The following is a 25,668-nucleotide window of genomic DNA, read 5'->3' on the forward strand; positions in this document are numbered from 1 at the left end:
CCCGGGCATGAGAGGCAAGCCTGGGAACGCGATCCCCTGTTTCTCTCCAGACAGCCCAAGCCCCGCAGCCCAGAGAAGCAGGGGCTGGAGTGGGGCCCGAGCAGTCCGGCACCTGCCTCCTTGACGTTTGCACCACAAGGAAACACTTCAAGAAAGGGCGGGCGCCATTGCAACACGGAGGGCAAAGAGGCCAGTCTGAGACCCAACGGGGCCCACTCAGCAGGGAAGGGGGCACTATTGTTATCTCCCCCTTCGTGGGTGTTCTTGTGAGGCTCTCATCACGCTGCCTCTTTACAGGGGAGGAAACCAGGGCTCAGAGCTGAAAATGCTTTTCCCAAGCTTCAACAGCTGGTGAGTAGTGGAGGCGAGCCCAGAGTCAGGGCTCCTCTCACTCCCAAGCCAATGCTCTTGGTTCCTCCAAAGAGCAGGGCCTGCACCTGCGCTGACCTAAAGCGCGTTAGAGCAAGGGGTCTCATTTCCAGGACGAGTCCTCGTCCTGCAGGCATTTACTGACCCCCTGCCATTTACACTATGAGGAAAGGACACCCCGGGAGAGACGTCCCCCAGGCTTCCTGGCCTATAGGACAAGGGGGCCTGTGCCGACACTTCTGAGAGTTCTTCGCCTGACAATCCCAGGAGTGTGGAGCTGCGAAGCCCCTGCTCCCATGCCTGCCTCGGTGTGTCCAGAGCCCCCTCCTGACCACCATGGTGGCCTTCATGACCCATTTCATCATGGGTTCTTTGAAGATGTCAGGGTTTGTAAAGTCAACCTGTTCAAACAAAAGACAACCAGGAAGGGACAGCACCTTCAACTTTTATAGCTCACGCCCTGGCAGTAGTTGACAGCTGGCTGTGAATTAGGCCCTGAGAAGTAGGGGACAGAGACAAAGAGGGAGGTGGGGGCAGGTGCTCCCCTGCGCCGGCCGCAGCCCTTGTCTCGTGCAGAAAGAGGTTCCGGGCGAGCCCTCCCCTGAACCCACCCCCAGGTCCCAGCGGAAGAAACCAGCTGTACTCACCAAGACCAGACGGGAAGAAAGGATGGAATAAACCAACCACGAGAGACTCTTCCATCTTAATTCATTTTATTCTACAAAATGCTACTCAACAGAAAGTGGAAAAGCTAACAACAACAACAAACAAACAAACAAACAAAAAACGCAAGGGGGAAAAAAAGTTTAATATGTTCTTTCTTCCATAGCAGCAAGCTTTTGCTAACAAGCTTTCTTTAGTGCAAATACTGTAGGCTTGTATTACATACAGTAAAACGACAGAACAAAACAACAACGAAACACTGCGGAGATGCTTCCGAGAGAGCTACTCTTCAATTTGCAAAACTATACAAAGATTTTGAGCTCATGTCCTGTCTGGAGAGCTCTGTTTAGGAGACTCCACGATGGGACCATTTCACCATTACTTAAAAAAAAAAAAATAGGAAAAAGGTGCCCAGAAAGGTAATTAAATTCCCCCCATAGAGTTATAGGAACCTTGTACAACTCGCTTGCCTCCAGGGTCTCATAGCAGACTTCACGTCATTGACATATCTCAAATACAGGTGCACAAAGCTTATCATTGTCCACTATATACCAAAATACTATATATACATCTCCCACTGCAGAAAACACCCTGATACCTAGTCTTTATACAACGTCAACTATTTTCTTCCTCAAACTCAACTGACTGCAAACTAAAATTAATGGAATAAACCTTGAATCACACAGAGAAAATCCATTTTGAGGAATAGAACAGGATCTTGCCTGGTGTTTACTAACAATGTAGATTTCTCAGCGACCACTGTCCCCAGAGGAATGACAAACTGTCTTTCAAAACAGAACTTTTTTATACAGTTTATACAGCACAACTCACAAATCACTGTAGAAACAAAAAAGCATCATTATCCTAAATTAAAAAAAAAAAAAAACAAGGAAGTGAAAGAGAGAGATAAGAATGGAGTATTTTAATGCTATATGTTTCTATTCAGGCTTGGAACAACATAAAGATGTAAACATTTAAAATAAATAATAAATGTCAATTTCTTCTCCCCTCCCTCTCCATGCCCCCCCTCAAAATTTGACCCAGCCCCTCTTGAACATGTTGTCAGCGTTGGAAAGTTAAAACCCTTTGTTGATGTATGGCCGAAACATCAGACACACGAGAAGATGAGAGATTAGTAGTGGGATGACTGGGTTTCCTTTTAAAAAACTTCAGGAGATTGCAGGCACACCTGGAAATACACACACATGCACACGCGCACACACACGCGCGCGCACACACACACGCACACACACTCCACCTTGCCAATAAATAGTGAGATGCTGGCTTTTAAGATGAAGGCCAAGATGACTGAACAAGCAGAACGCAGCAAGACCCTTTACTTAAGTGTTAAGAAGAAAGGTACACAACACCACATATCCTATTGGTCCACAAAGTCTCTAAGGACACAGCGCACCCCTCCACCAGTCCAAGGGGTGTGGAGGAGCACAGGGGGACAAGGTCGGAGGTGGCGGTGGCGGGGGGGGGGGGGGGGGGCTTTGACAGCAAACATCAGACCGAAGGCAGTCTTACCTCGAACCTTGGAAGGAAGAGCTTCTTGCCTCCAAGTGCTTTGCTTTTCCATTGCTCGGGGCCTAAGGGGTATCTCCTCCCTCCCTCCCCTCCTGGGGTAGAGTGTAGAAAAGTGCCTAACCTAGTGCCTGTGGGAGGTGCGTACTCTTCTCCTTCCTAGAGGGCCACGCACATCTGACGGGGAGAAAGGTGAGACTACAAGGGGCACTGCAGGCCATCAGGGGGACAGAAGAGTCTCAGCGTTCGGGACAGTCAACCGCCTCGCCCTCCCCGACCCCGGGAGTGCAGTGGGAGCTGAGACTCCTCCCTGCAAAGCCTGAGAAAGCAGCAGCCGCCCCACGGCCCTTGGCTTTGGGATGCTCGGGACTGGTCCTAGTAGACACACCTGGCCTCCCGCCCGCCCCGCTCCGCACTTGGAGTTGGCTCAGGCCACTTCCTAAGCTTCACCTGGAATCACCTGCCTCTCCTGCGCCAGAACTTGTCCGTCTGCCGAGCCAGAGGTTCCAGGTGGCCCAGAGCACTGTGCCATTCACACCAGCCGGTCAAGGAGCCCTGCCCTCTGTCGTCCCAGAGCTGCCCGCAGCCCATCGGGAGTCTGCACCAGCTGCCCCGGGGCTGGGGACCCGGGGAAGCAGAGCAGTCCCTCGGCCCAGCACCCCAGAGCGGCAGCCCTGGAGGAGGGAGCGGCAGGCTGGGGCCTGGTGACTCTGGAGCGAGTGGCTGCGGGAGGGAGAACTCGGGGAGCAAGCCAGGAAGAAGGAAACTGAGGCGCTCTCTCTGAATATTCAGCCTTCCCCACATAACCTCTTGCTTCGGGAAAGCCAAACAGCTTCCAGAGACAAAGCCGGGGGTATTGAAAGGGAGCGCAGCTGGGAAGCCGCGTGGATTGGCCGGGTTTGGCCTCCTGCTGGTCCCAGGGCTAACACAGCCTGAGATCTGAACTCTCAGGAATGTCCCGCCTGACCCCGAGTCACAGACCATAGCCCACACTGGGATCCGGGCGGCACCAAACGGGACATAAAGGGGCTTTTGGAAATGACAGACTAGGAAGCAGCTTCATTTAAGAAATATCTACATGCGCAAGAAAGCGAAGAGCTCGCACTTGGCTACAAGCAGCCCCGGAGAGGGGTAAACCTCTCAGAGCCGAGTGCACCCCGTTTTCTTTGCCTGCCTGTCTCCTGCTACTCCTGGCTGCCTTGTGCTTCTTCGATTCATCTGAAGCCAGAAACCCAATGGCCCAGTCCTTTTAGGAGCACCCCTTTGCAGAGCGGCTGGGAGACCCCGAGGGTGGTACCACCACCAAGGAATGTCACGCAGCACATTTTTAAGTATTCTGAACAAACCCCCTCATCATCTCTCCTCTCTGCATGGCTGATCCTTGCAGACCTACCGGGCTGTGGGGCAGGGGTTTGATTGTCCATGCTGTGTGTCTGGGGCATGGAAGCAGGCAATGGAATTAAACAGTGAATAGCACACGTGGCCTCAGTGTGCAAAAAAGGGAACAAGTGTGTGAAGGTGTCCCTGCTTTGCTCCAGAAAACTGGGGGATTCTACCCTGACTGGGTTTGGTTTCCATGACATGGATGTCTCATTTTAGATGGCAGACACAGTCACCACGGGCAGAGTGCCCCCTCATAGTGTGGCCCTGCAGAGGCCACAGCTAACCAGAGCCACAGCCCAGGCCATGTGTCACTGCCCTGACAGGATGCTCCCCGGGAGCCATGCCCTGGGGAGCAAAGGCTCGGGGTGGGGGGTGAGAAGACCCCACGGAGCTGTGCTCTTGCTAGAAGTTGGGGTGGGGGCCCTCCCGGGCCTCCTACACCTGTGGGAAGGGGCGGCTGTCCCCCCGTGGGAAGCAATACCTCCCAGCTCCAACTGCAGCAGCCGGGAAGATCTGCCAGCCAACCAGGAATGGCACCTAAGCCATAACCCAGGCGATGGCTGCTCTCAGCTTGCTGCCTGGGCCAGAAGCATGCGCTGGGGTGGGGGGCAGGGGGTGTGCAGAGAGAAAGCACTTGGTCCATAGGTGACAGAAGACAGCAGAGGGCAGAAGAGGCCAATGCCTTGCTGAGGGGCCAAGCGGGCCTGGGGCTGCGGCTGTAGGTGCACCCCAGTGGCGGCCTCCCAGCTCACCTGGTCTTTCCATCCACTGTGCCTGCAGGGGCTCCTCCTCCATGAGGCCTGGGGAGGAGTGGCCCAGCCGCAGTCTGGGGAGGGTCCAGGCCACGCTCATTAAGTCTCCGTGGGTGGCGTCACCCTGAGGAGAAGGGCGGAGGCACGCAGGGACTTGGAGTGCTGTGCCGTGCCTAGGCAGGGACGAGGGTCCAGGGGCAGAGTGGCGAGGCAGTAATTACAGGGGACACCCTGCTCAAGACACAGGGGAGGGGAAGCTGGCTAGGACACCCGGGTGGCTTTGTTGGCACTATTCCTGGCCTGGTAATTAGGCGCTTGGCAAACCCAACCTGTGTCCCGGCTGTCTCTCTCACACCCTGTCTTCCGGCTGTGCCGCTGCTCCGAGGGCCAGGAGGTTGCCAGTGAAGGAAGGGGGCTCCCCCTCGCGAGCCCAGGGAGCCCCACCGCTGGTTTCGGAGATGCCGGCGCGCCTGGGAGCGTCGGGGGACCGAGGGTTCCGTATTGCACTTGACCGTCCCCTTCTGCACAGTCCGCCCCAGCGCAGGAGTCATTTGCTGCCCCATGTCCAGAAACAAGAGTCACTACTCAGACCACCCGGATGAAATGTCGTGGCAAACTCGATTAAAAAAAAAATAAAACCAGGAGGGAGCGAAATTGACACGGAGGTGGGGGAAGGAGGACCCAAAAGGCACTGCGCATGCTTGGCAGGGCGGGAAGCGCAGCGTGGTTTCAAGGGGACAGCTTCAGGCTCCTCGGAAGCCGGTGTCGCCCAGTCCGCAGGCCAGGTTCTCCGAGGCCTTTCAAGAAACAGGATTTGCTTGCAAGACGCAGGACAGGGAGGCCCCGTGGCCTCCCAGAGACTGACCACGTCCCCACCTCCGCCCCGTGCCGCCCCAGCCGGGGTCCCAGCTGTCCAGCAGAGCCGGGCAGCTCCCCAGCAGAGCCCACTCTGGTCCTCGCGGCCCCAGAGGCTTCAAGGTGCTGGTCCCTGGGGAGGCGGTGGTGCTGAGGGCCCCTCTGGAGCTGGCGGGAGAGGCGGCTGGGTTACAGGGCCAGCAGAGTCGGGGAGTTCAAGGAGTCCGAGGACTGGTCCCCGCTACTACTGCTCCTGCGGTGCGCCTTGGAGCAGGACTCGGAGGGCGATGCGGGCGACTCCTGCTCCAGGACGCTGGGGTAGGTGAAGACGAGGTTCGAAGTGCCCGGGGTGATGGCGGGAGTGGAGGTCACCACGATGGGGGTGTGCAGGGGCTCCTCGCCGTAGAAGCCCCCCGCGATGCTGATGGGCTTGATGACCGAGCGCTGGGCCTTGTCCAGCCCCGCCGCAGACGACGAGGGGCTGTCCTCTTCCAGGGGCTCTTGCTTCACCACCACGGCGCCCACCGCGCCGCCCCCACTGCGCATGGGCGGCAGTGCGGTGGCGGGGGGCGAGCGGCGCTCCTCCGGGCTCACCTTGCACACCGGGCCGTGGGCCACCAACATGAACTCCAGCCTCTCTTTCTCCTTCTGCAGCTCGGCGATCTCTTTCTGCAGGCCTGACTTCTCCTCCTCCAACTCCTCTGTCTCCTGGGGGTGGGGGAGGGAGAGAGAGAGGTGAGAGACAGCACCCTAGGGCCCCGGGGGCTGGGGGGGCCACGGAGGGAAACCCAGCCAGCTCACACCTCTGGCCACAGACCCCACTGGTTGTGAGTCACGTGGAGGCTCAGATTCCCTTTAATTCCGCAGGAGCAAAGCCTGCTGGGAGGAGGGGTGAACCTACAGTTGTGGCTGTTGTCACGGCATCAGGCACAGCATTGAGCATTTCAGGGAGTTTCATCCAGTGCTCCCGTAGTCTTTGGAAGTTCGTGTTATCATCAACCCATTTCACAGAGGGGAACACCGAGGCTCAGGGAGGTTTAGTGATCTACCCAAGGTAGCAGGCAGGGCAGCCCAGATCTGAGTCCCAGTGTCTGAGCCCAGGGTCCATGCAGGAAGGAAGCCAGCATTCAGCCCTGCCTGTCTCCTCTACGGCTGCCTCGAGCCCATGCCCGCTCACCAGGGACACACTCAGCGGCATGGGGGAGCGGGCGTCATCCTGCCTACTCCTGTCCCACAGAGCCTAGGCAGTGCCCGGCTTCTGAGAACTGCTCAGCCAGGGCCAGCATCGTGGCCCCGCAGGTTAAGCCACTGCCTGCGATGCCAGCATCCCCCACCAGAGCACTGGTTCAAGTCCCCGGCTGCTCTGCTTCCACTCCGGCTCCCTGTTAATGCGCCTGGGAAAGCAGCAGAAGATGGCCCAAGTGCTTGGGCCCCTGCACTCACGTGGGAGACCCAGATGGGAATTCCAGGCTCCTGGCTTTGGACTAGCGCAGCCCCAGCCACTGTGGCCATTTGGGGAATGAACCAGTGGAAGGACGACCTCAATTTCTTTCAAATAAATAAGCAATTATAAAAGGAGGGGGCTCAGCCAGTGCCTGGGGGAATCTGTACATCCCCTCCTCTATTTTTGCTGTAGCTTCCGACAGGCTTCGAGGGACTGTGAGGATGCCAGAGTCACGGCCAGGACTCCAGCCCCCTTCTTTCACACAAACCAGGGAAGCAGACGCCAGCCAGTGCACGTGGCGGGCGGCGGTGGGAGGGGAGCAGGTGTGTGTCCCCGGCCTCCTGCCCACTTTTTCCCTAGCGTGGATTCCTGCTCACAGATGAGGCGGCGCGGGCAAGAGCTCCGCGAGCCAGAGCACAGCATATTCCGGAGTGAAAAAAAAAGTTTCCATTGGTCTCAAGGGTCTGACAAATGTCATGTGCCGCTGAGAGGCTTCCTGTGGAGGATGTGGCTCAGGGGCCTAGGTGGCTGGGGCAGGGCGTGGAGGGGGGGGGGGCGTGGGGAGGGGAGGGTGTGTGGCTCCCAGGAGGAGGGGAGGGTGCAGGAGAGGGCCCTGGGCAGCGGAGGGGGCAGGACTCATCTGGAGCTGGTGGTCCGAAGAGCCCTCGCGGACACACGGGGCCGGGGGAAGGTCAGGGGCATGGGGAGGGCTTCGCCTGTGCAGAGCGAATCCCGGGGCGGGGGGTGGACACCTGTCCTGGGGACAGAGCACAGAGCTCACAGAGCTCACACAGCACACAGCCAACACCCAGGGGCCAGGCTGCAGGATGGACAGGGAAGTGCCGGCAGTGAGGTCTCCCTGGCCCTATCCTGGCCGGTCACCGGGAGGGAGGACACAGGCTGACTGCCTCTCTCAGCTCCTCCCCAGGTCCAGGCAGTTGGGCAGCAGGGGTGACTCACAAGGGCAGAATGAAGTACCAAGGGCATTGCTCCAGCTTCATTCATGAAAGAGGCGGACATGGGAAAACCCTAAGAAAATACAACTTGGCCGCCACAGGTTCCATCAATGGCGTCCACCCCCACCTAAACCAGAGGGCTTGAGCCAGAGTGTGCCACCCTTGCTGGCAACAGGTACTGGGGTGGCTGGGGCCTTGGGAAGTAGCCCTGGAGGGGGCAGGCCTGGACTTGCCCTGGCTCCCAGGGACTGGTGATACCAGCACCCTCTGCCATGCCCTTCCCAGAAGCCCCTGCAGTTCTGGGAGCAGGAGACCTCAGGCCTCAGTGGAGAAGGTGTGAGCCCAGGAAGGCTGTCCAGTTCTCTCGAGGCCCAACCACTGGCCAAGACCAGATTTCTGTTCAATCAGCCCAGCACTGACCCATGTGCTCAAAGGAAGGAATGTTCTATCTCCAGTGAGTCATCCGTGGGGCACTTGTGTGCAAGGAGAGGGCTGGGAGGCCGGCACCCTGGGGCTCCAGCCCACCCAAGGTGCTCCCACCCCACCCCCCAGAGCTCCTCACCGCCTGCAGCTTCTCTGTCAGCTCCCGGCGTCGGTTCCGGCACTTAGCTGCGGCCAACTTGTTCCTCTCCCTGCGGATCCGACGCTTCTCTTCCTCTTCAGGGGACAGCTAGAGGCCAAGGTCAAGGACCACGATTAGAGTGGGATAAATGTTCCATGGTATTTAAAAAAACAGAACCGTACCTGGGTCTATTGTGGAAAAACCACGCATGGATTTCAGAGTTATTTGCACCCAAACAAACCTATGTTTTCATTTCATTTTTCCACGAACTTTTTGAAATCCCCTTATAGTTTTAAGTCAGGCAAGAAGCCCTTCCAGAACTTCGGAGGGCAGAAAGAGGGTGCCAGGCTCACAGGTCCTGCAGTCTGGCTGCCTGGGGCTGGGGTGGGGGTGGGGAGGGGGTCCGTGACCAGAATCTGCCCAGGAGGGTGATGGGCCGTGTTTTAAGGGGGGACAGGGCAGCAATAGGGGGGTCAGGGACTCACAGGCCCAGACAGAATGGCAGCAGGTGTCACGCCAGCCTTGATCCTGAGACAAGGAGCCAGAATGCTTCCCTGGGTCCCCTCCAGCTCTCCCAGCTGCCCCCCACCCCGCCCCAGCACGCAGCTTTATCCAAACCCAGCTAATTACTCCTCCGCAGCACTCCGCCTGCTCTGGGAAGCCTCATTATCCCCATTTGGTTAAAGAGCTGGGCCCCAGAGTCCCCACACAGGTAAGAGCTGCCGGGGCGGGGGGGGGGGGTGGCGTACTGCTCCAACTCTCGACTTCCTCTGCCAGCCCTGGGGTGCCAGCTGCTCTCCATTCACCCTCGGACCCCTGGGTGTACCTGGCACAGTGTTAGGCTGGACAGGATGTGCAAGAGAGGGAGGATCCCCCAAGTGTTAAATCGTGCTGCCACCACATCCATTCATGCAACAGACACAGTTCTAGGGGCTGGGAATTTACGTTTGAACCAAAGCAAGATTCGCTAACAGCTTTGGGCCAGCTCCTTGCAAGGAGGCCGGTTAGGGGACTCCAAACTCAGCCCCCAAGGCAAGAGCTCAGAGGGGTGCTTCTAGAGCTGTGACCTCAAAGTCCCCGGCAGGCAGAGGTGACACAAGGAAATGGCTGTGGGCCTAAGCAGAAAGCCAGGCCAAAGGAAAGAGCACCCCGTGTAGTCACCAGACACTGACCGCACACCTACTTTGTGCTGTAGGGGGAGCTTAGATCCCAGGAGGAGTAAGACCTGGGTCCCACCTCAAAGGACAACGGGGGGAAAGCTAGAGGCACTGTCATGGCTGGGCCCAGGCCCAAGTGCCCGCTCCCTGCAGCTCTGCAGTCTGTGGCTGCCATGCCCTGAATAGCAGAGCAGGGCCCAGCTGAGGTCACGGGGCCACTTGGCCAGGCCCTGAACACTTGCTGAGCCTAAACCTGTCCAACGGGCGCCCACAGGAGTCACCGGCAGAGCCGAGTGGCCTTGCAGAGGGCTGGGTGGGGGGCCCCCGCAGGCCCAGGCAGCCCTGCAGAGCCCTGACTCAGGAGCAGAAAAGAAGGGCCGGCCCTGGTCCACCTGCAGCCCTCCTTCCCCCGGGGCTGCGTCCGGACAGCTCTGCCCAGCGCCCACCTGGCCTGGAGGTGTCTCCCCAGTGACATAGGAAAGAGGGGGGGCAGCGAGATCAGCGTGGCTGCAGCCCGAGTGTGTCAGCACCGCTGCAGACCCACCCACAAACCACACACGCCCTCCTCTCCCAGCCCTGGGAGGCCCCGCCCCAGGGCGAGGTAGGGAAGGAGGAAGTTGCAGAGAAAGGACCTGAGGGCCAGGACCCGAGTCCCCAAGGCTCTGGGACGCCACGCTAGGCGTCCTTAAAGCTTCCGGGTGATCGTCCCAACTCCTAGTGGATGGGGATAAAATGCCCTCTCCCTCCCTCCCAAGAAAGGAAGGAAACTCTCCAGACAGATTGTATTAGGGCACGCCTCAGCGGTGTGGTAGGGAAACCACGGGGCTGGAAGACAGAAGAGGTGGATTCCAGTCCTGTCGCAGCTGCCAGCTCACCGTGCCACTCTGGACAGGACCCTGCTGCTTCGGGGGCCTCAGTGTCCATATCTACACAATGGGTGCAGGGAGGAAAATTACAGGAGATGGGCTCCAAGTCCCTTCCAAATCCAAATTTCCAAAGAGAAGGCAGAGGGTTCGGGGCCTCCTGCTAGCTCACAAGAGGCCCTCAGAAGCCTGGCTCTACCTCCGGCGGAGTCACTAGAAAGCTTCGCACCTGGAGGAAGCATATTTATAAGGGCACCACGGTCACTGCTCCTGCAGTATTTGTCACTGCGATTTCAGAAGGCGACAGTGAGGGGTCTGCTAGACTCTCCCTGGGCAGGAACAGAGCAAGCCCACGTGCAGTGGACACAAGGCCCAGCTTAGTCCTGGGAGGAGCAGGGCTGGCAGAGCGCCCGGTTCCTGGCAGCAGCCGTCCCTGTAACTCTAGGTTTCCTGGACACTACTGGCTCTGGCGCTCCCATTGTCCACCGGGAGCCCAGGGTGGAGATGGACAGGGGTTGAAACAGTAGGGGCTTCTGCGGTGATTCTCGAGGGCCAATCACGTTTCATTTCAAGGGGGATCCCACTGCTAAAATATGTTCCCTTCCCTGAGCCCACGTGGTACGGCCTTGCAGGGAGAGCACTGCACAGGGAGTCCTGGGAACCAGGTTTCCCTCCAGACTCCCACACTTGTTGGTCAGCGGAGTGCAAGCAGCTACGGGCCTGAGCCTGGGCTGCATCGTTTATGAAGGGGACAGCCAGGGGCCTTAAAGGCCTCGCTCCCTCCTTGGCGGAGTCACACACAAGTCTGGCTGCAGTTTCTGGGGCCCAGAGGCCCGGCTGCTATGGATCCCCGTGGAGACAGACAGCCCGTTGCCTTCTGAGTGATGGTGGGTGCTGTCGAAAGGGCAGAGGCCCCGCCATGCTCTGGCTTCCCTCCCAGCCAGATTAACTCCTTGTCCAAGCTAAGCCCCTCTGGAAAAGGAAGGGCTGCCATCCGACCCCTCCCTTCCCCTCGCCTGCCAGCTAGAGCAGCTGGATGGATTCCTACGGCCCCAGAGGCCATGGATTTCAGTCCCCGAATTCCAGACACTTGAAAGGGGCTCCTGCTTCAAGTCACAAGCCTGGGACCCTGAGGAAGAACATGGGAGCCTGGGAGCCTGGGAGCAGAACCAGCCCAGGGTCTGACCCCGTGAGTCTGTGGGGTGGCTCGCCTGCGCCAGACGCCAGAGGCAGCTGAGGGCCAGTCCAGAAGTGCCCCAGCCAGGGTTCACGGGCTGCTTCCAGCACGGCCCCTCTGCCAAGGACCAGCGACATTCTCACTGCGGGACACCTTACACGTGCAACGTGCTCATGGTCACACGGGAGCAGCAGGGACCCGGAACCCACTTTTTCAGGGAAGGAAATGCAGACTCAGAGACTCAAAGGGACACGGGTGAGATGACAGGGCAGGCCCGACTCCCGGGCCTCCAGATCCGACTGCAAGGACGATCCTCATCCCCTGGGCTGCCTGGTGCTTCCAGAACTTTCACCCCGCTACCACCCATCTGCAGAAGAACATTCCGCATTCATGAGCCCCCTCCTGCCTGCCGGCGAAGCTGTACCTGCTCATCTCTCCTCCTGCGGCCCACGGTGGTGCCAATGGTCTTGATCACGCCGGGTCTCGGGAGGGCCATGTGTCCGGGGACCGAGGCCAAGCCCGGCAGGGGGCTGTAGGGGTGCGAGCGAGGGTAGGGGTTGGACATGGAGGTGATCACCGTGGGCTGCACCATCCACTGCAGGTCCTGGCTGGTGGTGATGGCGTTGATGGTGGGGATGAAGGCACTGCCCGAGCCAGGCATATCTACCCGGAACTTCTGCAACAGGAACAAAAAAATAGGATTGAGCCACCAGATACTGAGCAGGCCAGGAGAAGAAAAGCCCACAGGAAGCATGGTCAGTGCCGAGTGGGCAAGGCCAGGAGCCCAGGGAGCTTCCCTGGACAAGTCCTGCATCAGTCTGGCACGTCCACGAGTCAAGGGGACCTTAACGGTTCCTGGCACCTCCTGTCCGATCCTCTCCTGGACCACAGTCCTGTGGACGCTGTTGCCAGGTGGCTCAGTGAGGATGCCACCGTACCGCGGCTGACTTCTGGGACACATCGCTCCCTAGCCGCTTGCCCCCAGCAGGCCCTCTCGAAGCCCACCAGAATGTACACCTGCAAAATGAGGCCCTTGGGCCTGAGTCACCTGCCCACTGGTCCCAGGACACCGGCTCAGGACACCTTGAGATTCTCACACTGGCTACTGAGGAGCAACCAAGTTCACCAAGGAGCAAACCAGCTGCTTTTGTCCCCTTTGAAAGGGTCAAGGAGGGGCTATGGCCCCTTGTGGGCAAGGCGGAGTCTGTGAAAAGGTACCCTCTATCCGACGAGACTAGAAGGTACTGGCATTGGCAGGCTGGCGCTGCCCCTTCACTGGCGCCTCGCCTGGGGCAGCCGGGCTGCGTCTGTCTCACCACCTCTCTGCAGCTCTGTCTGTCCGCACTCCCAGATGTGGCTGTGGGAAACTGCGGTGCTGCGAGTCCAGAACTTTCTCCCTGTCCCTTAATTCCTGCTCAGACCACGCTGCAGAGCTCTGTGGAGCACACACAGGGCAGGAAGCAATCTATTTAAAATATAAGATGATGACAGAGTACAAAACTAAAACGGGCCGTGCTCCTCGGCACTGGGCTTGACCTTTCTCCGAGGCAGCTACCGGAAAGTGAGAAGGGGGCAGAAGGGAAGCCCCCCTCCCGCCCAGCTCTTCAGGGGGAAGCCCCCTAGGAAGCCAGGTGAGCCCTCCTCCTCCGATGATTCCTTTGTTACTGGCTAACCTGGATTATCTCACTAATTCTCCCTCTGAGGTAAGAACTATCACTATCTCCATTTTAGAGGCTGAAATTGAGGCTTAGATTAAGTAACTTATCAAGGCCACACTGCGAATAAGCACGGGGCTCAGGACTCAAACCCAGTTCATCCTGACAAAGGGCAAGCACGGAGCGACAGGTCGCCCCTGCCAAGGGGGCCCCACGGGCTGCCCCCAGTGGAAGCCCCCGGTCATCGGCAGGAATGCCACAGTGCCCCTCCCCCATTCAGGTGTAGCAACCACAGCTGCCGCCGCCACTGGCGTCACCTCTGGTGACAGCGTCTGTGTTCCTGCCGTGTGACTAAAGTGAACCCGGACCACCTCACAGAGGCGGACAGAGCTGGGGACCCTTCCCCACTCATCCCCTGCCTCCCACCTAACTCCACTCTGGGCAGTGGGAGGTGGCTGCCTCACCTCCCAGAATGCTGTGGGGCCTCCAGTCAGGGGCATTCAGTGGAAAGAGCTGACAGGCACCATGAATTCTGGGATTCCAGGAGGAAAGTTATCCCAGACAATAGATTCTGGGAATTCCGTGAGGAGAGCTGCCCAGAGCAATGGCTTCTGGGATTCTGTGAAGGAGGTTACCCAGGGCAATGGATTCTGGGATTCTATAGGGAGACCTAGTTGCTCAGAGCAATGGATTCTGGGATTCCATGAGGAAGGTTACCTACTGCAATGGATTCTGGGATTCTCTGAAGGAGGTTAGCCAGGGCACTGGATTCTGGGGTTCTGCGAGGAGCACTGCCCCTCTGAATGCCAAGACAGCCGGGCTTTTTCCCAGGAGCTGACTGAAAGGTGGCAGCCGGGCATGGGCCTGAGCACGTGAAGGGGGGTAGGCTGCTGCAGACAAGGAAGGGCCCGAGCGGGAAACAACCTTCCCGGAGAAGCGCAAGAGCGAGCCTGGGCGGTGAGGGGGCTGGGGCGCGCAGAGCAGCCAGGAGCCGGCACCGCCCTGCAGCCAGGAGGCTGGGTCTGAGCCTGGTCTGGCTTAGCCATCAACTGCTTCGCCCTGGGCAAACCACTGAAGACTCCATTTCGGGATGGCAGGGGCGGTCCTAACTGGGAGCTGTCAGCACGCTGCGTTGAGGATTAAATGAGCAGCTACTTGTAATCACAGGCCCGGGAGCGCACAGGTGGGTGTCGCCCTGGCAGTGCCCTAAACTGTTCCCAGGAGCTTGTTAAAAAAAACAAACAAAAAAAAAAAAAAAAAAACCATGTTGGAGCTTTGCCATTACAATTCCAAGATAACCCATTTGGGACAGCGTTCGGATCAAGGTATTTTTAAAAACTCACAGGGAGATTCTAATGGCCAGCCAGGGTGGAGAAGGCGGCACCGCCACCGTCATCATCGCCACTAGCAGCGGCCCGGCCTCGTCATTACACGTCCTGCCTATGCAGTGTGGGTGGCACAGGGACACTCACCAGCCTCCCACTCCTGGGGCGCTCCAGCTCCTTCACCCCGCTTCTCTCCAGCCCAAGCCAGGGTCTGATTCGGAGTACACCACAGCTACCCAGCACAATGGCGTCGTGGGACTCCACCACCATGGGGCTGCTGACAGCTGCACCTGGGGAAATGCACCCCTCATTCCAACTAATAAACTAACAACTTCCCATGGCAGCTTGGAGAAGCAAGCAAAAAACCTGGGGCGAAGCTGGGAGGTTGAAACCCTTTGGGGCTAAGTGGGTGCCCCTTGGCCCACAACGTGCTCCGCAGCACACACCAGCCAGGTTCCTTGCAGCCATGGCTTGGTCTAGACAAAACAAGACAGCAATAAAAACAAGGCAGGAGGTAATGACTGCCTCGGAAACCTGCACGCAGGCACGCACACCTTGTTTCAGACAGGAGGTAAAGCCATCTGGATAATGCAGCCACTCCATGCTGCAAGGAAAACAATGGCCCAGCCGCAGAGGGGCCTGGGGCTCTGATAAAGGAGGCTTTTGTCTCTGAGAGGAGCCTGCCAAGTCCCAGTTACATCAGGTGGTGGGTCTTGCCCGCACCCAGAAGGTATCCAGAGCGCCACACCGGGGTAGGAGAGAAGAGGTGGGGCTAGGAGTCTGGGGTCCCAGCAGTGAGCCTGGCCTCCTGCCACACCAACAGGCCCAGGAACCAGCCACAGGTCCTCACTGCCTTTTTAGGAACCAGAGACCACCAAGCAGTAGGCAAGAGACAGCGGCCCAGCTGCGGGCAGTAGGGCTGTGTGTTTTAACACCGCCGCTGCAGTGCCAGGGGTGTGTTGGGAGTGAGGGGGCATGCGGAGGTAACCCAGGACCTGCCTGGCTTCCCTCTGGCTTCTGGGTGGCCTTGCAGCCCGGCAGCTTCTGTGAGCTTTTGTTTCGCTGTGTCACCCTGGTGACTTCTGGGTGGGCAAGAATGCCTGTAAAAGGACAAAGTGGCCCCCACGGGCCTTCCAGAGCAGAGTTTGTCAAACATGTGCTAGAAAGGGCCAGACAGCAAATATTTTAGGCTCTGGGGGTCTCTGTCGCAACTCAGCTCTGCTGGTGGAATGTGAAAGCCGCCCCAGAGGGGAGGGAAGCGGTGGGCGTGCCTGGGAGCTGTGACACACTCCAAAAACGCCCCAGTCTGCCGACCCCTGACCTTAAGCAGCAGTCAACTCCAGTGCTCAGGTTGCAGGGGACGGGATCGGAGAGAAAAGAAGAAAGGCAAAACTCAGACCGGAGACAGTCTCCGTGCCCGGGGCCAAGGGAAGCGGCTCTCACGCGTCAGCTTGGGTCTCTGAACCCTGAGCTGAAGGTCAAGCCCATGCGAGCCTTGCCGTGGGTCTTTGGGAACCCGGGATCTCCCTAAGGTGCCGTGGAGCTGTCCTGTCAGCGCCTGGTTGCTCTCATCCGTGGCCCCGGAGATAGACGGCCAGGGACAGAGGACCGACTGCAGCACGCCAGCCAGAGCCCGTGGCCCAGCAGTTGCTGATGGCAGAAAAGATTCTTTCAAGACAAGTGCAGGGCCCTGGATTTAGAAATGAGGCTCTCGCCTGGGCCTCCGGCCACAGGGTGTCAGACAGAGGGTCCGTGCCCCCACCTCCCACAAGGCCACAGGGCAGACAGCTGCTCCAGAGGCTGTCGAGCTGAGTTGGAGGTGACGGCTGGCGGTCCCGGCCCGCCCCTCTGCCGGGCACTTCTCCACCGCAGTGATGCCTGCAAGCCAGGAGTCCCGGAGGACTCTGGGCCCCGCCTCACCAGGCAAGCAGGTCTGCCTGTGCGTGTCCAGGGAAGCACTGGCAGCTTTTTCAGAACCCCTGCTTTCGAGTCCCATGATGGGAAAAGGAAAATTCCAACAGCAACCCAGACGATGACCTCGGGGGAAGACACAAGGCCAGGGTCAAGGCTGCCTCCGCCCATGACCTCCCCGCGGAGGTGCAGTGAGGGCTCCCTCCACTCGTCTGATGAACAGGGGCCACTGTGGCCCAAAGCCCTCATCAGGCAAGCCAACCAGTCCTCACGGACTGCCCCGGACGGCCCTCGGCTCCTCTCCGAGGGAACGCCACGCCCGTCGGGGTGGAAACGTGGCTGCGCACCCAACCGTTCCCCAGAGCTCGCAGCATTACAAGCACCACAGCGGGTGCCCTGCCTCCCCCAGCCTCTTCTCAACGACACCAGCCTCCCTCTCTCGTGGGCTGCAGGAAAGCAGGGGAGACGAGACAGACCCAGGAGAAGATTTTGTGTCTTCTCTCTGGGGCCCAGGGGGCCAGGGTGGGGGTGGCACAGGCAGCTTCGCTTCAGTCGGGGCCGCTGCCAGTATTTTGAAACGTGGTGGCCACCAAAGTTATCACACACAGCTCGGGAGAGACCTGCCCGCACTGCTTCTCCCTTTTTCTTATGTTTCATAAGCCAGGGTGTGAGCGTTCTCAAAACCAGCATCTTTATTTCTGTTTTCACAGACAGAAAAAGAATCCGAGGCATAGGTATGTGCTGGCCCCGAAGGTGGCAGCTATGGGGCGCTCTGTCCCGGGGGACATTCTCCCGGCAGACTCCAGGACTCCGAGTCACATAGCTACCTTGGATCCAGCCTGACCACCCAGACTTTGTATGTCATGGCTTCCAAAGAGCTTTTGGTGAGGTCCAAATATCAAACTCACCCTTCAGAGGACAAAGATTCCTCACGAGGAAGATTTTCAGAAGAAATTCTAGAGAGCCATTCAACGAGAAGCCTCGCGGAGCCTCCCGGACCTGACCCACGGCCGCGGCCGCGTAGGCTTTGTCAGGGCCAGCAGTGATTAGGATGTGTTAGTTCCAGGGCGCTGCTATGACAGTGGAGAGGAAGAGGCAGACACCCCAGCTTCCCAGCCAGTCACCCTGAAGAATGAGACGGGCAGGAATACTCACACAGGAGTGGAAATGCATGCGGGGCCCGGCATAGGAACATTCAGCGGCCACTCAGACAATACTTGACTGCTGTTTCACCCCATTCACTTTGATGAAAAAGTGGAGCTGACTTCCACCACCAAGAATCAGCGGAACAGACAAATTCCTGGGATAACATTTTGTTTGATCCTAATCTACAACATCTGTCAGATCAAGGCAAAAGAAAAGAAAGCACCCAGACCCTTACTCTACACCCCCACCTCCCCTCCAGCTCTATATGACACCCCCTCCCCAACACAAACACATCAAGAAAACAAGCCTTGGGAATTTGAAAACATCGTGCTGGCATCCTAGGGAACACACAGACACCAATGGAGGGAAAGAAAAAAAGCACTCCTGTTTCAATCTGGTTTTATTTAGAGCAAAACAAAACAAAACAAGAAACTCATTTTGGAGTCATGAAGTTCCTAGTTGGCCACTGTTCCATAGATGGCATTTATTTGTCCCTAATTGAAAAGAAAAAAAAATATCCTAAGAATTCTGAAAACGAACCAAGTGAACACTCTGGGGCTGGAAAAATACATCCCCGAGAGAGTGCTTCTGAAAACCTCCTGTAGGGGGCACTAGAGAGGTGTGAGTGAGGCTGGCTTGGGAATGGCAGTCATTTCTGGTAAAAGTTCTTTGATGTGAGGAATGTCCCAGCCTGGTACAGTTGGCAAAAGTTCACTCCGGGGAATTTTGTGTGTGTGTGCGCGTGTGTGTGTGTGCGTGTGTGTCTGTCTTGGGAAAGGGTGGTTAAGGAAGAGAGTAGTCTGCTATTCCTTGGTTCCAAAAAGGAAACAGCACCCTCTTTCCTCCTTGATTTATTTTCGCAAGTTATCTGAGAAACAGACAAATAGCAGCCTTGGAAAAGTTCTGGGTCTTGTTTTTGTTTTGCTTTTTCATTAAGAGGGGGCCCAGCTGATGAAAACACGTTATGAAATGACCTGTGTTTGTGTAACCGGCTGGATTGCGTAATGCCCAGGCCCTGACTCCACAACCGTCCAGCAGCTGAGCAGGGCATATATCTGGGAGGTGTTTTCCTAGGAAAGTTAGGAGCGAGACAACAACAACAAAAAGAAAAAGGCCGGGAGGGGGAGGTGTGTGCCACCAGGACCGACAGAACAAAATCACCAATGACCACGCTTTGAGATTAAAACTACAACTGGAACAGGAAATATTTTTCATGCTTTAAGTTCCTGCCATCTACAAGAACAGAAGCTTTAACAAAGAGTTGTCTGCTCCCTCCCACCCTGCCCCCAACCCCACTGGCTTTGGAAGTCACGGCCATGTGTGAAGATCCAGCCTTGGGTAGCTACGGGGGAGAGGGAAGCAACAGACTTATGGGGAAGACTGCAGCCCTCCCAGAGAGACACCTGGGGAAAAACAATATGCACTTGTTCAAGGAGAAAAACCAGAGCAGTGTCTTGGGCTGACTGGTCCCTGGTGATGCCATAAAGCAGCAAGGCCCATCTACTGCCAGAAAGTCTCCCAGTAAAGGAAGCTGAGAGAAATAAAGTGATTATAGGTTTTATCTGGTGTATAATAAAGTTACCTGGAGCCTGGGATCGGGTGGGGTCATGGTACAGACCTGCTAAGTAACAAAGGCCTCTGAGGTCAGCCCTTGGGACCACAGAATTCTGTTCAAAGTGGGGCGACCATGGAAAAGTCCTCCCCTGCCCACAACCGCCAAGCGCCAAGGAGCGGCGGACTGAGAAACTCAGCCGAAGCAGCATTCCCTTGCCAAGGCTCTGGTCTGAAACACGCCTCGCTCCCGCTGCCGGGCCCATCGGGCAGGCGTCTGAGAACCCCGTGCACTGGTTGTTGCTAATTGCAAAATCCTCATGTGTTACAGCATGCCAGGAATTAGCCAACAGCTGCTTTTTGCTTCGGTAATGAGGCCCCATTACACTGCTGGACGGACTTCTCTTCCTTCTTCCTAGCACTGGTTTCCTGTCTGATTTTCTTCCAAAACAGGGAATCGCCTCGGCTCACATCCTGGGCTCGAAGCCCTAGTGACACAGATTACTCAGTTGGGGCACTGATGTCCGGTCTGACTTCCCATCCAGGCCCCGGGGTCTGAGCGAGGCCAGGCAGCGAGACAGGCTGTAATATTTCAATGATCGCTGGCACCCATGTGTTGGCCAAAGGGACAGAGAAGCAACCTGAAGACCTCTTCCTGATTCGGGGAGCGGGAGGTGAGGAGGGGGCTGTTGGGGGTCCTGTTGACCGGGAGTGAGGGACTGGGCATATAAATGGCCCCAGTCCCTAATGATATTTGAACTCAACAACAACCCAGGGAGTTGGGAAGCAAACTTAACCAACAATCTTTCAGATAAAATGTTCCATGAATTACCTTGGTGTACCCTCAATGATTATGGGTGCCTATGGGGAACCTGGAAAGAACCCAGAAAAGCCATTTGGGGGACTCAGCAGGTCTGAGGAATCGCTTTGGGACGAGGGAGCCCTCCTCTGATCCAGAAGAGAGCCCTGTTCCCACTCTACCTTCCCCGCTCCGCTCCCCCCTCCCTGCACACCCACAGCAGCCCCTCCTGTCTGGCTGGCTTCAGAGGCGGAGGCCAATGCCCCGGCCTTACCCAGCGACTCCTGCTGCAGCCAACTTGGCTAGGGACTCCACAGACGCCGACCAAAGTGGCTTCAAGTGGCAGTGGGCCTGGGAGGGGGCGTTCACCCAGCTCCCCCAAGGGACAGAGCCGGCGAGGGGGGGGGGCTGCTGCTGAGGGCAGGCTCCCCACAGGCACCCTTCTGGTATTTATAGGCACAGAACAGACACAAACCCTCCGGTGCAAACCAGTCCGGCTGCTTTAGAAACAAGTTGTTTTTCTGCTTCCCGAACCACCCAGGGTCCTAAGTGATGTCTCTTTCCCCCATCCCTCTCCACTGGCCACCTGGCTCCAGGTACCCCCAGAACCTCAAGGTGCTCCTTCCTCCCCACGGGGCACACTTCCAATCAAAGGCGGCCTCTTCCTTCCTGATTCCCAGCGCAAACCCTCGCCTCTTGAAGGAACCCAACAACCATGTTTCTGAGTCCCCGACCTCTTGGAGAAAGGAGCTAAGTCGGATGCAGAACGGAAGACGGGAGGGAGAGGGGTTCCCCACGGGACTAGGGTCCCCGGGCGCCGCGAGCGGCCGGCGGGTGCCAAGATCTTTTCGTGGGTCCACCCTGGAGACAGAAGGGGGAAGGGGACCGGGTGTTCTTGGAAGGAGGTAACAGGTTCCCCGGGCGTGGGGGCTGCCATTCCAGGAGCCCGTCTGCGTAGCATGTGCGGTGAATGAAAGCGTTTCAAGTCCAATCTCCGCTCCAGTTTAAAATGGGGGGAGGGGGATAGGACAGGACGAAAATCCAGAACTTACAACAGTGGCCCGCACAGGTTATTTTCTCACCAAGCCGAGAAAGGGGAAAGCGAGCAACAAGGAGGCACTGGTGGTGAGAAGAGGGCGGGGGTCCGCCCGCGCCGCCAGGTGCACCCGGGGCCCGCACCTACCTGCTGGCCGCCACCGCCGCTGGAGTAGGACTCGGCGTGCGCAGGAGAGCCGCTGCTGCCCCGGGACGAGGTGTCAAAGTTCCCGGGATAATCCTGGTACATGATCCGCGGTGGGGGCCGGAGAGGAAACAGGGTGCTCTTCTTCCCCCGCCCTCGCCGCGGCCGCGCACCGGCTGCTGCGCGCTCGCTCGTCCGCCGGCCGCGCCGCGGGCTCCGCTCTCGGCTCCCGGGCTTTCAGCCCCGGCGGCGGGCGCGGACGGGGAGGCGGCGACACGCCGGGAACCGCGTCCCCCGAGCGCTTCGTACCGCACTTCTTCCCTGCTCCGAGAGCGCCGCGAGACCAGTTGTCCACACGGTCCCTCCCTCTAAAAAGTCGGCGCCGCTCTCGGTCCCTCCCCTGCGCGCGCCCTCCCGCCCCCGCGCGCAGCCGGAGCCGGGTCGGGACCCACGGCTCGCGGCAGAATCGGAAACGAACAAAGACTCGGAGCCGGGCGAGCCTCGCCTGCGGGCTCTGGGGACCTCCCCTCGATGGCAGGCAGGGCCAAAAAGACGAAAAGAAAGGCTGCCCGCCTGGAGAAACTTCTATTTCCTCCTTTGAGAGAAGGGGCCCGAGAATAAACTTCCTGTGGCCCACTTGCCGCCGGAGTTCCCGAGCGGCTCGGACACTTGACTAGCAGGAGGCGGCGTGCGCCCGTCCTGCCGCCCCGAGCGCGCCCGCGGGACAGCGGCCCGCAGGGTTCCAGGTGAGCCCGGGCCGAGAGGGACGCGGCCCCGCTCCCCCGCGCAGCCGCTCCGGCGCCCGCACCCCTGCCCCGGCGCCCGCTCCGGGACGGGCCCGCCTCGCCCGTCCGCGCCTCGCCCTCTCTCTGTCCCCGCCGAGGAGCGCCGCTCGCTCGCTCGCTCGCTCACTCGCTGGTTCGCTCGGAGCCCCTGCGCTCTGCCCGAGATGAGTCACTACAATGGCACGAGTTCAACTCCACACTCTTTATTCTCCAGCCCCTGTACCATGTGGATTCACTCACGTCAACCTTGCAGGGAGGAGCGCGCGAGGAGGCGGGGTGGGGAGGAGGCCCCCGGAGGAGGAGGCGGCGCGGGAGGGGAGAGGAGGCGGGCGCAGCGCTCCCCTCCCTGCCCCGGCTCGCGGCCGCGCTGACGCCAGCCGCACGCCCCGCGCGAGGAAGGAAGACGGTGGCGAGCGTGGGTGCGGACGGCCCGCGCGGTCTGGGGGAGCCGGGCGGCCCTGGCCTTCCCCACCCACGCCCACCCCCGGGCCCAGCGCCCTTGGACTGTTCCATTGGCGCACGTTGCCAAAGATGGTCATTTGCGTTAGAGGACGCGAGTGCGGGGTTCCTCGCTTTCGGGTGACGTGGAGGGAGAGGGATTCCCTCGCCCGCTCCCGAGCGCGCCACGGCCTCCCCCCGCCCTCCCCCACCACACCGCCCGCCCCGGGAAGGGGCGCGGGGCGGGGCCCCGGGAGCGGCCGCGCGGGACTCGGCTTCGCGTTTTGGAAAATAATCACAGCCCTGAAGACGAGACGGGCGGCTCAGTGCGGCGCCGCCGGCAGGCCGGGAGCCGGGCGCGCAGAGCCGCTCGCAGGGAGGGCGCGGTCGCGCGCGGTCGCCGGCGCCCTCCGCGGCGCCGCCCGGTGCAGCAGCCGCCCCGGGCGCGTGGGGTCCCCGCGCCGCCGGGCAGCCGGGCCTTGGCGGGGCGCGGCGCCGCCGGGCGGGGCTGGCCTGCCTGTTTTTCCCCTCGGTGGCGGGCTGCCCACTGCTTCCCTTTTTGTGCGTGTGTGCGTGTGTGTGTGTGTGTGTGTTTATTGTTTTGGTCCTACAGTGAATTTGTTAGGAGTAACCTTGAAGACGAAGTTAACCAGTCAAGACATTCCGGCCGCCTTCCGTGCCAGGCAATTAAAATGTATCTGGCTGGAGCGATCGGTCGTTAGAGACAAACTCCAGACTGTTAGGAATTAAAAAAAAAAAAAGAAGAAGAAGAAAGAAAACAGGAGAAAAGGGAGTCCAGGGAGAGGGTGTGCCCCAACGCTGTCTTCAGCTGTTTTGGAGCGAAGTTCAGGGCGCGGGTGGCCGAGCTCCCGAGTCTTCCCGCCTCGCTGGGCGGGGCGGGGCGGGGCGCAGGGTAAAGAGCGCAGGCCTCGGAGCACGCACACCCGGGTGGTGCTAGTTACAAGCTGTGAGGTCCTGGGCGAGGCCTTAACCTCTGTGGGCCTCAGTTTCCCCCTGTAAAAGGAAGGGCTTGGGGCTGATGACCCTCCCACCCCGAGCCCTGGGGTGCTGGGGAGCGCACAGCTTTCTGCAGAGACCATGCGGCGTCCCCGGAGGAGCACCGCGTTAGCCAAGAACCTGAGATTCCGGCCTAGGAAATCCACCTTTACCTCGGTTTACCCAACTCACAAGTCAGCGCCATCTGCAACCCCCGGGGTCTTCATCAGAACCAAATGGGATTATACCGAGGGTCCCCTGTGGGCTGGGAGTGGCGGCCCAGAGGCGGGCAGAGAGGCCACGGCCCTTGCCTGCTGGGAAGCGCCCTGTACCGACAACAGCACAGCTCCAGTCCTCTGCGTCCTCCTCTTCTGTAAAGTGGGAGTGGGCGAGAAAAACAGAGCCGGTTACGCCAAGCTTCCCCGGGGCTCTCTATATAAAGCGCCAGCGTTTCCGGGACGGCTGGCGGCATCTGGCCGCCCCAAGGGCCCCAAGATACGGTAATCCCGAACAATACTCGGGGTCATTGTTTACAGCTATAAGACACATTTTGTCCCGAGCTCCATCCCCAAGGACACGCGCGCGCGGCGAGGCGAGGCGGGCCTGAAGCCTCGCGCCCGGCTCAGTTCCCGAGCCCGCGGGTCCCGGAGAGGGGTGTGGGGCGGGCGGATATGCACCCCGGCCGTGGGTGCTTGCTTTTTTTTTTTTTTTTTTTTTATCCCTGCGTCCTGGCCTGCCGGGGTGTTTACGCGCCTCTCCCAGCAGGACTGAGTAAATGCCGTCCTTTGACGCAAAACGGATCAGCCCTTCCCCAGCGGCAGCGGCAAAACCCAGAAAACTGGGGGTGGGGACGGGAGCAGAGCGCAGAAGAAATCGTGACACTTTCGCAGCCGCCTCTCAGTCCCCTTCCCGCGCCAGAGCCAGGTCCTGGGGGCCTGCGAGGAGGGGGCGCGGCCGGGCCGCCCGCCCCCCACCCTGGGCAACCGCATGTCGGCGCGGCGCGAACAGAAGCACTTTTGGTTTTCCTTTGGGCCACGGCTGCTGCCCGGCCCTCCCCCCAACCCTGCGCTCGAAAATCCGGGTGCTTCTGGGTCTCTCCCACACAGTCCTTCCAGTAACGCGGGGGGCGGGGGCGGGGCGAGGGGAGCGGGAGCTTCCTCCGCGGCCTCTGCCGTCCCGGGCGCGCCCAGCCCCGGGCAGGCGCCGCCGGAGCGCACTGGCAGGCGAGTGCACCCTTGCGCCCTGCGCCGCCCCCGCCCCGTCAGCTCCCCCGCTCCTTTCCTTTCTTGTGGGTTCCCGTAAAGCCCCGCAGCCCCCAGACGTCTGCAGAGCATCACGGAATCTGTGCTGATGCAAGTCGCAAGCCTCCCCTCGGTGCGCCCTGGCCTGCCTCCGAGCGCTTTGATCCCGGCCTCCCCCTGCTCCAGCACTCGTGCGGGCTCCCTCTGCCCGCCCGGAGGCCTGTGTGCCGCGGTGCGCCCTCACCTTTCCGTTCTCCCAGCGCCGGACGCCCAGACCTGCGCCCTGGCGCTGCTGCTGCTGAACTCCCCGGAGCCGGCGGTGCCCTGGCCCCCACTGCGCCCAAGCCCAGTTCCGTGTCCCATCCGTGAAAACCATTCCCGGGTCACCCAGTTAGAAAAGGCCCTGTGGCTCGCCGGAAGGGAGGGGACCCTTTATTGTGCGCCCAACCAGACGGGGCCACGCTGAGTGCCTGTATGTCTCCTGGAAGCCTCAGCTCCAGGCTGCAGACGAAACATGAACTCGCGGCGCGGGCTGGGGTGAGGGGATCACTGGGTGGGTTAGAGACCTGTTGGGAGTGCCCGCGGGGTTTCTTCACCTGACATCCCCTGAGGCAGGAGTGGCAGCACGAGCTTGGTCTGGTGCTGCTGTATCCCACTCTCTGAAAGTCTGTAACTTCAGCACCATCACCCAGCTTAGGGGAAAGGCCACCCCAGACAGAGAAGGAGAAGGTGTGGGCTTGGGTGCAGAGAAAAGTGGGGGTGGGATGAGGCTGCCTTTTCATTCACCGCCCTCTGGGTCTCTGCCCCGCCTTTGCCAGTTTGCTGGGTCATCCATCTTGCCCAATGGCCATCTCGGGAGAGGACTGGAATCCAAGAATGGCTGCTCGCCTGGGCTGCACTGTCGCACACACGTGAGCACTGGCCATGTGTGAA

The 25,668-nt window shown here is 59.4% G+C and overlaps 1 protein-coding gene across 2 annotated transcripts; it reads right to left on the reverse strand.

The window, feature by feature from the left end:
* Positions 1-1,065: 1,065 nt before the first annotated feature.
* On the reverse strand, positions 1,066-25,126 carry FOSL2 (FOS like 2, AP-1 transcription factor subunit). 2 transcript variants are annotated; one of them, XM_051843056.2, is made up of 4 exons: positions 24,980-25,126; positions 12,133-12,384; positions 8,512-8,619; positions 1,066-6,257 (listed from the first exon to the last, which is right to left on the reverse strand). In XM_051843056.2, exons 1-4 carry the CDS (start codon positions 25,109-25,111, stop codon positions 5,739-5,741), a joined length of 1,011 nt encoding a protein of 336 aa, XP_051699016.1. In that variant the 5' UTR covers positions 25,112-25,126; the 3' UTR covers positions 1,066-5,738. The 2 variants fall into 2 exon arrangements, with proteins under 2 accessions (XP_051699016.1, XP_002709989.1); XM_002709943.5 differs by lacking the exon at positions 24,980-25,126 and adding an exon at positions 21,279-22,242.
* Positions 25,127-25,668: the final 542 nt, after the last annotated feature.

Source organism: Oryctolagus cuniculus, chromosome 2 (assembly GCF_964237555.1).
Source record: "Oryctolagus cuniculus chromosome 2, mOryCun1.1, whole genome shotgun sequence".
NCBI classification, from domain to species: domain Eukaryota; kingdom Metazoa; phylum Chordata; class Mammalia; order Lagomorpha; family Leporidae; genus Oryctolagus; species Oryctolagus cuniculus.

Excerpts from the sequence above, each read along its gene's own strand:
- FOSL2 (XM_051843056.2), bottom strand. The coding sequence starts at position 25,111 with ATGGTTTTCACGGATGGGACACGGAACTGGGCTTGGGCGCAGTGGGGG. Across the intron at positions 12,385-24,979 it reads GGCGCTGGGAGAACGGAAAG|AAGTTCCGGGTAGATATGCC; the intron begins GTGAGGGCGCAC and ends TTCCTGTTGCAG. Across the intron at positions 6,258-8,511 it reads TGACAGAGAAGCTGCAGGCG|GAGACAGAGGAGTTGGAGGA; the intron begins GTGAGGAGCTCT and ends CCCCACCCCCAG.